The 13,860-nt window shown below is 34.6% G+C and overlaps 1 protein-coding gene across 1 annotated transcript in view; it reads left to right on the top strand.

Moving 5' to 3' along the window:
* Positions 1 to 8,131, top strand: part of LOC131645010 (uncharacterized) — a 29,405-nt gene extending 21,274 nt beyond the window's left edge. Inside the window, exons 6-12 of the mRNA XM_058915672.1 lie at positions 2,527 to 2,600; positions 2,698 to 4,463; positions 4,533 to 4,591; positions 4,963 to 6,933; positions 7,024 to 7,084; positions 7,205 to 7,424; positions 7,875 to 8,131. Of these exons, the coding sequence (XP_058771655.1) occupies positions 2,701 to 3,930 (1,230 nt within the window). The 5' untranslated portion in view covers positions 2,527 to 2,600; positions 2,698 to 2,700 and the 3' untranslated portion in view covers positions 3,931 to 4,463; positions 4,533 to 4,591; positions 4,963 to 6,933; ... (1 more) ...; positions 7,205 to 7,424; positions 7,875 to 8,131. The remainder of the gene's footprint in view (positions 1 to 2,526; positions 2,601 to 2,697; positions 4,464 to 4,532; positions 4,592 to 4,962; positions 6,934 to 7,023; positions 7,085 to 7,204; positions 7,425 to 7,874) is intronic.
* The last annotated feature ends 5,729 nt before the right edge of the window (positions 8,132 to 13,860 follow it).

Here is a 13,860-nt window from a genome sequence, read left to right on the forward strand (position 1 = left end):
GGCATAACAAACAAAATCTCGCAGGGAAAAGTGTCAGTTCCCAATAAATAATCACCCACTTTGTCCGAAATTATTTTTGTAGGAAAAAAAATATTTTTAGCTTCCCGTGAGTTCAAATGGTGCGTCAAACGGACACCCGAGTAAAAAGTTATAGATTTTTGAAGTTATACGAAAATGTAAACACCAAAATCATACTTCAACATACACTGACACCACAAAAACTCATTACACACCAATTAAATTTAGTTCTAGAAACTTGAAACCATTTTTATAAGAAAGTACAGGGTATTAAATTTCCACAGGTTCAAACGACGCGTCAAACGGACACCCGAAACGCAAGTAATGAATTTTTTAAGTTTAAGAAAATTCAGTTCAACACAGTGGTAACCACTTACCTCAAACTGGTAACCGGTTACATCCCTGTAACCCAAAAATACTGCGCTTCTATCTTGTGTGGTAATTGGTTACCTTAGACTAGTAACTGGTTATATCATCTTAGAATTGCCTTTTTACGCTATTTTAAAACATGCTAACAGGTTACCTCAAATTGGTAACCGGTTACACCTGAACCAGTCTAAAAAATTTGCCTTTTTCTGCATACGAAAATCTTCTTACTTCAACCCCAAAGCCCCAAATTGCAACCAAAAATCATATTTTAAAATGCCAACAATTACACACATATATTATACGATATTTCTACACACTTTACACAAACAAATGCATCAATTCAACCACAAATATGTCAAGAATTTATCATTTAGGTTCATACATTCACAAAGAAATTCATGAACAAAATGATACAACCATGACAATCAAACCCCCACATACCTAGAATTATACAATCCCTTAGAAAGTTGGAACTCCACCCTAACCTTAGATTGATGGTTCCTAAGCTTGAGCTTTTCTCCTCTTCTTCCATGGAAATCTCCCTTTCTAAATTATGCTCAAAGGGATCATAGGTGTCGGCATCCTCTGCCTCATCTAAGTCTAGATCCAACAATGGCACATGTGTCGGAGTAATGTGAGGGAGCTCATCTACGGGAAAGATGTCACGAGTGAACATCGAGGGTAGTCCTAATGACATATCTAAGTCTAGGGAGGTATGGATATATCTCAAAATTACCAATCCTCTCCCACGGTTAGGGCGTATGGGGGTCAACAATCCAAAACGGCCAATCACTCCTAAAAGGAAGTAAGAGATGATCAAAGAGGCTGGGATTTAGAAGGTACTATCTTTGCGGGATAAAGGGGTCTTCAGATCCATGCCCTTGATAACAGTAGTCTCCAGTATGTTCCTGGTGAACGTGAGTTGTCCCAGGGTCGGGTCGAACACCCAGGACGCGTCAGTCCACTCATCAGGGAAACTGAAGTTCGTCGTCTTCGACGGTGGAGTCTCCTCGTATCCCAGAAGCGTCATGATCTATTGACATATTCTCACACATCCACTAAAAGGGTCATCATGAAAAATAAATGTTGTTCTAATATATTATTATTTAACAAAATCACATGGAAAAATTTTAACTCATAATAATTATTTTAATTTTATTTCAAAAATTTATCACAGTATATACATCTTAAATCATCTCACATACTAGTGTTTCCTGTTTTTGAATAAATTATTTTATTTCAAAAAATTTCAAAGACTAACACTTTAAATTTATTCTAAATCAAACATACTATTTATTTAAAATAAAATAAAACTAAAATGCATACTTTTTATACATTACAATAAATTTATGTAATGTAATCTATATATATATATATATATATATATATATATATATATATATATATATATATATATATATATATATATATATATATATATATATATAGAGAGAATGAATAAGTTATATAAGAATGTGAGAATAAATAAGAATCGTCAGATTGAAAAAAGAATAGTTGAAATTAAATTGTGATCTTCACTAAATCAAGAGGAAAGAGAAATTATTAATCAAATTTTAATCTAAAGTGACAACACTAAAGTCCAAGATGCACAAGCCAATTTATTGTGCGTAAAGACATTGGAATCTATATTGTTCACACGTGATTTGGTTAGAAAGTTGACAAAATATGTCCATGAATATATATTTCAATGGATGGTGATTATCCTAACACAAAAGTTTAAACCTTCCAAAGTGTAGCAATAAAATAACCCACTAAAACTCCCTCTATCTCTTCCTAACAAAAGTTTTCCATAGCAATGTCGAGGACAAGGCTTCTAGTTCACAGTGAGGTGTTATATATTTTTGGCTTAATTACTCTTTTAGTCCCGTAACTTAATTTATTGTTTCAGTTTAGTCCCACAAATTTAAAACGTTTCATTAGCCTCCTTCAAACAGTCTTTGTTAGTCAGTTAAATCCATTCTGTTAACAGACGTTAAAAAAAGATTATGTGGCATTTAGTAATATGATGTGTCAATTATGCATATACTGATGTGTCACAAATAGTAACCTCATTTCCTCAAGCTTTTCGTTTCAAGAACGTCATTTTGTCATTCTCCTCATTTCCATAGTTTGTCTCAGAAACCCTAGCAGATGCAAAGAAACCCTCAGGCTGAAGACGAAGATTGTTTCCAGTAACTCATTTGCAGGCTAAGGTACGTGGATATCCCTCTGCATTTCGTTTTCATAGTTGTCGTTATTAGCTTGTTGTCTTCTCCGTAGTCTCACGTATTCCGTATTCGTTGTGATTAGGTCATGAGTGATCGGTTTGAGTGTGTTGTACATCATGGGGGTGTGTTTACTGAGTTTAATAGGTTAGGTTATGATGGGTTAGAGGAGATTTGGGGGGTTGACCCGGATTATTGGAGTTATTTCGAGGTTATGGATGGTATAAAAGAACTAGGGTACCCAAAAGTAGATAGTTTGTGGTATTACGATGCAATGGATGATAATGAGTTAGTGATGTTGAAAGACGACACAGGAACAACTAGAATGAAAGTTATTGCATTGATTAATGGGAATGTGCATCTATATGTCATGCATCCAGTTGAAGCAGAAGCTGAACTAATTAATGAGGATGTGGATGAATTGAATAATGCTGCTATAGTAGGAACCTTTGATGAGTTGGGGACCATTGAAGACTTGAATAATCTAGGTGACAATGTTGATGAAGGAGGGCCCACTGGTGTAGAAGAATCAGCAAACCAAGAAGATCCTTTTGGGGAATTTAATAAGGATGGGACCACTGGGAACTCAAATGAGAATGTTAACTTTGAGGGGAACATTGTGTCTGTTGATGCTATAGTGGATATCACTTTAGATGGGACCACTAAGGCTGTTGAATTTGACCAAATAGCTGAGGGACTAGTTGGTAACCACAATGATACAGAAGGACTAAATAGTAACAAGGAATCTGAGGAGAAGGGCAAAGGTGCCAAGAAACCCAAGGTTGGAAGACCAAGAAAACAAAAGGTGGTGGAAGAGGAAGTTCAAGGTAATGGTTTATTTGATGATGATTGTGAAACTGAGGTTAATAAACAGAACTTTAGAGGTTTGAGTGATTCTGAGGAGTATGATACTGATGAGTTACCACTTGACTATGATAGTGAAGATGATGAGGTTATAAGAGATGATTTTCCAACTTTCAAACTTCCCAAAAAAATGGATGATTACAAATGGGAATTAGAGACTTATTTTGCTTCTAGTGAAGACTTTAAAGAAGGAATTAGAACTTATGCCATACACTCAGGTAGAAATCTCCAATTTAAGAAAAATGATAGGAAGAGAATGAGAGTCATATGTAAGCAAGGATGTCCATGGGAGTCATATTGTGCAAGGTTAGCAGACAAAAAGACATGGCAGCTGAGAAAGATTGTTGACAATCACACATGTAGCAGAGACTATAAGGTTAGGTTTTTGAATTCCAAATGGTTGGGTAAAAAAATTACCAGCACTGTGAGAGAGAATCCTGACTTGAAACCATAAGGGATATCATGGAGAAAACAAAACAAAAGTGGAATGTAGGGATCAATAAGACACTTGCATACAGAGCTAAGTCAATTGCAGTTGACATTGTAGATGGTTCTTTTAGGGATCAATATACAAGAATCCATGATTATGGACATGAGCTTTTAAGGTCCAACCCTAGTTCAATTGTGGTTATTAGTAGTCAACCTTGTCAACCAAGTCAAGGTGGAGAGGACAATACTAAGAATCTTGATAGGCCTTTGAATCCACACTTCCAAAGGATCTATATCTGCTTCAAAGCTTGCAAGGACAGTTTCTTCAAGTGTAGACCTATTATAGGTTTGGATGGATGTTTTTTGAAAGGCTACTATGGGGGACAAATCCATGAAGCAATTGGGAGGGATCCTTATGATCAAATGCTGCCCATAGCATATGCTGTAGTTGAGGTAGAAACCAAAGAATCTTGGAACTGGTTTCTGGAATTATTAACAACTGATTTGGGAGGTGTCAGAATATGCAAGACATACACATTTATAAGTGATCAACAGAAGGTTAGTACTAATACATTTATTCTGATATTGAGTTTGTTACATGCTCTAACCTATATGAGTTTGATACAGGGTTTGTTACCTGCACTTGAAGAGTTGCTACAAGGAGTTGATCAAAGGTTTTGTGTTAGGTAAACATATTTGATTGTGTATTTATTATGGTTATGTTAGGTAAACATATTTGTGTATTTATTCTGATTGTGTATTTATTCTGATTGTGTATTTATTCAGGCTAGTTGATAAACATATTTGTGTTAGGTAAACATTTATTCTGATTGTGTATTTATTTTGATTGTGTACTAATATATTTGGTTGAGTAGGCACCTATATATTCTGATTGTGTAGTTATTCTGATTGTGTACTAATATATTTGGTTGAGTAGGCACCTATATATTCTGATTGTGTATCTTATTCTGGTTGTGTAGTGATATATTCTGGTTGTGTATCTTATTCTGCTTGTGTATCTTATTCTGGTTGTGTACTAATATATCTGGTTGAGTAGGCACTTATATAGAAATTTCAAGAAGAAGTTTCCTGGTGTCAAATTAAAGGAGTTGATGTGGAAGGCTGCTTATGCAAGTCATCCAAATGCTTGGGAGAAAATTATGAGACAGATTAAAGATGAGAATCCAGATGCCTTTAATCACATTTGGAAGATCCCACCTATGTTTTGGAGTAAATCAATGTTTAAAAGTGGTCCAAAATGTGACACTTTGGTGAATAATATGTCTGAAGCATTTAACTCTGTCTTTGTAACTGCAAGAGCCAAGCCCATTATGACTATGCTTGAAGAGATTAGGGTGTATCTGATGATGAGATGGGAGTCTAACAGGAAAAGGATGAATGTTCATGTAGAATATGGATGCTGACTGGGCTACCATGCTGTCATGCATATGCATGTTTGAAGGATCAACGATTAGAAGTAGATGATTTTGTTCCTGATTATTACAAAAAGGAGTGCTATGAAGCATGCTATACTCCTGTGATATATCCGGCCAATGGAGCTACTCTTTGGACCAAGACAGATGCTGTTGACCTACAACCACCTCCTATAAAAAGATAACCCGGTAGACCCAAAAAGAAAAGGAACAAAGAGGCTGGGGAACAAGTAAGAAGTGCAACACAACTTAAAAGGGCAAAGTTTGGTATCAAGTGTAGTAGGTGCAATAAGGATGGCCACAACAAGGCCACTTGCAAGTTGCCACCAACTGTGACTACTGTTCCATCAAGCCAACAAACTGAGACCACTGCTCCATCAAGCCAACAACCAACAACAAATGTTTCTTCTGCTGCACCAACAACAACTGTTTCTTCTGCTACACCAACTACAAGCTCATCTCAACAACCACCCAAAAAGAAAAAGGGACTTCAAAAGGGTCCCAAAAAGCAAGTTGCAAGTCAGTCCTAAGTTTTAACTGTCACTTTTGTGCTGTGAATTAATGTCTCTTTTGTGTACTAGGTTTTAACTATCTTTTTCTGTGTTGTGTTGACACTGGCTTATAATGCCACCTTTTGTGTACTATGGCTATGGCTTGTAAATGGCACATTTTGTGTACAATGACTATGGCTTATAAATGCCACCTTTTGTGTACAATGACTATGGCTTATAAATGCCACCTTCAATGTAACTTTCTTTTGCACAATTCTGTTGAAAATTGATACCAATTATGCATTTGACCTTGCTTCATACAGATTTATTAAAACTGCTCCTATCTTGCTAAAATTTTAGACATTCTTCACATATATATGTTGGTATTTTAATTGTAGGAAATCTATATATACATAAAACTGATACAACTCATAACACATAAAGTTATAGATGTCTGTCGCACGCTCGCGAAATAAGAACAGAGTCGCCACCAATATATTTATCCCAAAGGGAAAGGAATATCAGAAAACCTAGAATAAGGATAAGAGAAGGTCTTGCGACCAGAGATAAGGTACGGGAGTCGGTTACGCAAGGGGAAGGTGCTAGCAATTTCGGTGAAGGCCCAAGGCTTATTCAGCAGACTTTTCACATGTAGATTTTATTATCTGATTTTTTATTAATTAACAAAATTTAATTAATTAAATAAAACAAATATGAAAAAGAAAATGGAAGAAAGGAAATTAGGGTTCAATTACCTGTGACGGATCAGCTTCTCAACATATCTTCTCTTCTTCCTTCTCTCACTCAAACGCAGCGGCGGCGGAAAGCTACTCCGGTGAAGTCCTCTTCGCTTCAGTTTCTCCTTCTCGCGAATGCGCGCGGCGGCCGGTAATACCCTTCCTTCTCCGATCGAAAATAACTCGCGAACACCGATTGACCTCTCTTCTCCTTCGTCTCCCGTCCGTTCGCGATGATGATGATGTTGTTGTTATCTGCAGTGAGGAAGGTGCGGTGGAGATGATTAATGGACGATGAACCTCATTGAACCTCAGATGGAGATCGTGATTATGGCAGATTCGAAGATGCCGGCGACAGGAAATTGAGGTAAGAGTTAGCGTCAATCTTTTATTTCCCCTATCTGATTCACACCTTTTCTTCTCCTTCTTGATTTCTGTTGGTGATAATTCTTCGCAGGTCCGGTTTGTAGAAGAGGATGAACGTTGGAGGTTGTTGATTGGAGAAGGATGAAGAATCGGTAATGGCTTTCGGTTGCGATTTGTTTCTCTGATTCTCGTTGTTGAAGAGTGACGATGATTGTATCGAAGTTGATGGAAGCTGATGATTTTCTGTTTTGCTGATTATGATGCTTCTGCAGGTTATCAATGGAGGTTGAAGGTGATGATTGAAACTTGAAGATTATGGAGGTGGATGAAGTTGCAGATTTGTGGAGAAAAATGAAGATGAGGTTAAGAAGTGAAGAGAATCATGGAGAGTCTATGAAGAGTGGCTGAGATGAGAAAAGATCGAGAGTGAAAGTGGAAAAATGGTGGAGACCTTGCAGAGAGAGTCCAGGTTCTGATTTATAGGAGGTGGAGGTTAGTTCACTCTCTGATTTTTCTGTTTGGATTCAGTTATCTGTTAGCAGTTGGTTAGAATTTTGTAACTGTTTCTGAAGGTTAGTTATAGGTTGTTATTTGGTAGTTAGAAATCGGTTAGGAGGTAGTTATGGTTGTTAGAGTTTTGTAACTGAAATACTAGGGTGAATATAGTTTAGAAAAAGTTAATTAGCTTAAAAGGGTTTGATGAATGTTGGTTAAGTTGTGTGGATGCAGGGCTGGAAAATGTATTATTCTTTGCTCTTGTATGTTTGAATGATGAACTAATATGGATGTGTTTTGGTTGAGAATTTGCGTCTGTTCTATATGCAGATTTGCTTGAATGTTTGGACATTTAAATATTGATGCTGTTGTTGCAGTTTTGTTGGCAGGTTGTAGTAGATTTGAATTGGTATTTTTTTATGGTACTGATATGGTTTGATCTTGCAGGTTGGTTTATTGATACAGGATGAGAGTTTAGGTTGAAAAATTGAACTTTGTGGGGCTGCAGTTTCGGTTTTGTCGTGCAGGCGTGGACATGGAGCGAATATACATTTGTGTGACAATGCTTGAAGGCTGATGAAGGCGTGGTTATGAAGTTGGAGATTGGAGAAACAGGCCTGAGCACTTGAAAGGAATAGATTTAGAAATTTTGGGTCATGATATATTTATGTGGATTTCATGATGTTTTGTACTTATGCAATGGTGATGGCTTTGTAATATTTTCAAATAAATAAAATTTGAATTTCTTATTTTCTTGCAAATGATGATGAAATGATATAGCATTGATGCTTGATTTGAATTCGGATGATGACTTTCCATTGTCTTTTTGAATTTTCTGGCTTCATCAATTCTCGTAACCTTGAATGTATGACGAGATAACCCCAAAATATAATATAGGCTTGCTCAAAAGTCTAGGCCAAATGCTTCCAATCTTGCTAGGATTCATAAAATACCAAGTAAAACTCCAACTCTCACAAAGTCTAAGACATATATAAATTGTGGACCAATAACCCGACATGTTATACTTTTGTTGATTATAAATAAGGTGAAACCATAACCCAAGCTCCTTGAAATATAATAGAAGTCTACAATACCCATGGATCCGAGCCTTAATCCCATAGTTCCATATTCAAAGAAGAACCAAATGAACCGCGCTTGAGTGAAGTAGAAATCCTTAATTTCCAAGACCCTTGATCTTATGCTAAGTTTATTGATTAAATGATGCATGATATGTTAATGACCTAATGGATACATGCAAATGAAATGTGCATCTTAAGCCAATTAGAAATAAAATCAGACGGGCAAATTTTGGGGTGCAACAGCTGCCCCTATTTAATCATCTTAAACCTGAAGGTGAGATTGGCGCTAGCCTTTCGATCATTCAAGGTAGAAGAAGATTAAATATCAATGGAACCTGAAAAATTTGCCTGATGAGAAGAAGAGTCCACTGGGGAAAAAGCGATGCCAACTCCACTGAGGAAAAATGTATTAACTCTGGATTGAACAAATTAACTTCGGGTTAGAAATGAAATAGAACTCAACCCTGGGTTGAAGGAGAAAAGTGGGTTAACTTTGGGTCGAAGAATAAAGGAAAGTCAACTCGGGGTTGAGAAAGAAAGAAAGAAGATCAACTCTGGGTTGAGAGAAAGTAATTGGATAATGACTATGGGTTAAAAAAGAATAAACGTCAACTCTGGGTTGAGTGGGAAGGATAAAAGGTGGCCGTCAACTCTGGGTTGAATGGGAAAGGAGAAGAATCAACTCTGGGTCGAATAAAAGATAACCGTCAACTCTGGGTTGAATGGGAGAAGAAGGTAACCGTCAACTCTGGGTTGAGAGGAAAAAGGTAAATGATAGCCGTCAACTCTGGGTTGAGTGGGAAAAAGAATTAATCAATTCTGGATTGAACAAAGGATAACCGTCAACTCTGGGTTGAGTGGGAAAGAAAGAAGATAACCGTCAACTCTGGGTTGATTGGAAATGATAATCAATTCTGGATTGAACAAAGGACAACCGTCAACTCTGGGTTGAGTGGAAAAAAAGAACTAATCAATTCTGGATTGAATAAAAAGTAACCATCAACTCTGGGTTGAGGAAAAAAGAATCAATTCTGGATTGAACAAAAGACAACCGTCAACTCTGGGTTGAGCGGGAAAAAAGAACTAATCAATTCTGGATTGAATAAAAAGTAACCATCAACTCTGGGTTGAGGAAAAAAGAATCAATTCTGGATTGAACAAAAGACAACCGTCAACTCTGGGTTGAGTGGGAAAAAGGAGAAATCAATTCTAGATTGAACAAAAGATGGCCGTCAACTCTGGGTTGAGTGGGAAAAAGAAATCAATAAGACATAACCGTCAACTCTGGGTTGAGTGGGAGAGAGATCAACTCTGGGTTGAATAAAAGATAACCGTCAACCCTGGGTTGAGTGGGAAAGAGATCAACTCTGGGTTGAATAAAAGATAACCGTCAACCCTGGGTTGAGTGGGAAAGAGATCAACTCTGGGTTGAATAAAAGATAACCGTCAACTCTGGGTTGAATGGGTAAAGGATAAAGGATAACCGTCAACTCTGGGTTGAATAAAACTGCTCCTATCTTGCTAAAATTTTAGACATTCTTCACATATATATGTTGGTATTTTAATTGTAGGAAATCTATATATACATAAAACTGATACAACTCATAACACATAAAGTTATAGATGTCATAACACAATATTTTCTAAAACATAAAGTTGATACAACTATAAACAATATTCTCTATTTATAGATGTCATAAAACAATTCATAACACATAAAACTGATACAACACATAACACATAAACATTACACATAAAACTGAAACTGATACATTGTGTCTGTTGAAAACTGATACATTGTGTCTGTTGAAAACTGATACCAAACCAATTCATTGCAATATTTCTCACAACACCAAAACATTACACATTAAGCTCATACAAGTTACCAACCTAAAAGAAAACCTAACCCCAAAACAACAATACACATTAGGCTCGTACACTAACCAATCTATAAGAAAATTGTTACAAAAATAACATTACACATTAAGCTCATTATTCCAAGAATTATAGCCACTTTCAACCATCCCCTAGTGTTGTTGATCTCTTTCTTCAATTTCTGAATTTTCTTCTTTTGCCTCTGGATCTTCAAATCCCTTTCATCAATAATGTCGTCCTCGAACCATTTGAAGAAATTACAGCCCTTATTCACATGGTTTCGGAAATTTCGGCACCCCCAAAACTTTTTCCCAAAATTCACACTGTTCATATCGCCCACAGTACGCAGAACATATTCATCTTGGCAAAAACATTCCTTCCTCTTGTTTCTGCGAATGACGGACGTTGTATTAGAATCACAACTTGACATTGACATTAGAAACAAGTATGAAACAAGAAGAAGTTGAAAGAAGAAGATGAATACAGAAAGGAGAAGAAGATTGAGCTCTAAGAAGAAATACATATATTTGATCAAAGAAAACCCTAGATATAATAAAGATATATCGTGTGCTGACTCATGGAAACAGGTGGCATGCCACTGTGGCAATAACAGACGGTGTAAACCTGGACTCACAGAATGGGATCTAATTTGTTAACGGGACAAATACTAACGGACTTTAATGTTACTTTTTTTAATTGTGGGACTGTTTCGTAACTCAAAATTATCTTATAAGACTGAGGGACTAATTATGCCTATATTTTTTCAATTGCAAAATTATCCTTCCAAATTGAAAATTGACGATTCACACCGGATAAAAATAGGTTATGAATGGGATGTGTTTTGCGAGTCAAATAATTTCAAAGCCATAGACAGAATTAGATTCAGATTGGATGTAACTGCTGCGAACAAAACATGTCGCGTCTATAAGATAAATTTTCCGTAAGTCATATTTGCAATGTTAAAGTGTTGTAGTTTACTTGCATTGTAATTTTCTAATAAACAAAGTGTTATCCCATTGTAGTGATGTCAACAACTATATCATGCTATATATAAGTGACGTTATAAATGCATACTAAGGGTATTTATACCAAATGTATTAGATATTACATTTAAGGATACATGATGACTTTCATTACAACATTAAAATAGCAAGACATGTTTCCATGGGACAGCAAGTACGCTATGTTCTCACTGCATGGAAAATATTTCAACAGCAACAAATATCCAACCAATTCTATCGCACAGTAAGTCAAAAATACCCAGCCAATGGCATAATAAGTCTAAAATATTCAACAGCTAAAAGCATGCATCCAACCCATGTATACAATTTAAAAGAAACATGGAACAATCAAGGGATGGTTCCAACGTTGTTGAAAACCTCCTTGTACCATGTTCGTCGTAGTAGTTTTGGCATTGTTGTTTTTATCATGTACCAAAATTTTAAGGAAATTTCTTTCCACACATCTTAATCTTCTTGGTCACCTCTGGTGAAAAACCCAAAATACCCTCACTTCGGAAATATATTTTCGAAACGTTTTTTTTTTCTTCAAAATTTGTCTTATTTCGGAAATGCACTTCCGAAAACACGAAAAAAATGTGTTTTCGGAGATGCATTTCCGAAAACACCCCTTTTTTGGGTTTTCGGAGATGCATTTCCGAAAACACTTTTTTTTGGGAGAGGGGTGTCTTCGAAGATGCATATCCGAAATATTCCAAGACCAAATTGGTTTTGGAATGTTTCGGATATACACTTCCGAAAGAATTCAAAAATTATTAAAAAATTAAAATCAAGGTGAATCAATACAATTAATAGGTATAAAATCAAGGTGAATCAATAAAATGAAGGTGAATCAATAAAATCAAGGTGAATCAAAATTTCCTAAACAATTTTAAAGTTAAAAATTATTTTACTAACTTATATAAATCAAAAACATTTTAATTCCATAAGTAAATTTTGAATTATATAGAATTAAATATAAAATTTATTCATTAAATAAAATTAAGACAAAATCTTTTTTTAATTTATTTAAATTAAATAAAAAATTATAAATCATTTTTAATTATGAATCAGAATAGAAATATATAAATATATAATAATAATTATTAATTTTGTAAGTGAAATATATAAATATATAATATATAAATATATAATAATTAATATAAATATATAAATATATAATAATTATTATAAATTAAAACACTCATTTTTTAATTTTTATAATTATTATATAAATATATAAATATATTTATAATTAATATATAATAATTATTATATATATATATAAATATATAATAATTTTTTTAAATATATAATAATTATTATAATTATTATATAAATATATAAATTAAAACCCTCATTTTTTTAATTTTTTTTGTAAATACATAATAATTATTATAAATATATAAATAAAAAATTATAACTCATTTTGTAAGTGAAATTATTTTAGTTTTTTTAATTAAAATTATTTTAAATTTTAAAATATGAATCAGAATAGAAATATATAATAATTATTATTCATAACTCATAAATTATATCAAAATATATAATTATTATTCATTACTCATAAATTATATCAAATTTATGATATATGAATTAATTAATATCCTAAAATTAATTTTTGGGATTTTTAGATTTTTTTTGTTTTTTCGGAGATGCATCTCCGAATTAATCAAAATCCCAATTTTTGGGATTTTTTCGGAAATGCACTTCCGAAGCAGGGGTAAAGTGGGGTTTTCGCTGGGGTGACCCCCATAGGGAGGTGGGTAAAGAAATTTTCAATTTTAATTCCCTTCTTGCTGGTAACTCTTGAAAATGTGACATATATTTATCCATGAGTAAAATGTCCCGAGGAATGTGAATCCCCACCTAATTTAAGGACTGACCTTGTTATGTGTTAATCGTCATCGTGTAGGAGACATTGATTGAAAACTGTCTCTGGCTTAGCTTGAAAGGTCAGGGTGATTGAGAAGGGGACATATTCATCCTGAGAATATAGATGACGTTGCCATGTTTTTTTCCGCCCATAATATGGGCTTCAAGTACGTGTGTAGCCATCTTAGTCATAATTAGCCGTGTACCATTACACAAACCTTCCGACTAATTGATGTTCCTAATTAACATAATGGGTGTCCTGATCTTAAGCTTGATATGATGGTTAGGCAAATCAGGAGTTTTTAAAGAGCTTAGAAACTTTGGACTGAGGACATCAAGCATTTCCCTGTCATGTATCTCTGATTGATCAACAGAGTTACAACTAAAATAATCCCTCAACTCACCTAAGCCAAACAATGGGAGACATTAATTTAAAAAATTGCTTGAAAGCTTGATTAATTGTTGTTGGGAAGTATTAATACATGGCAACATGGCTAAAACATGGTCATTTATTTTGTCAATCATTTCAATGGTTGATGCCAAGATAGCCCTAATTTTAAGATAGTTGTAGTCACGATAGTTAGCTAGAAAATTTGGATACGTACT

This window comes from Vicia villosa, linkage group LG1, assembly GCF_029867415.1.
Source record: "Vicia villosa cultivar HV-30 ecotype Madison, WI linkage group LG1, Vvil1.0, whole genome shotgun sequence".
In the NCBI taxonomy this organism is placed as follows: Eukaryota; Viridiplantae; Streptophyta; class Magnoliopsida; order Fabales; family Fabaceae; genus Vicia; species Vicia villosa.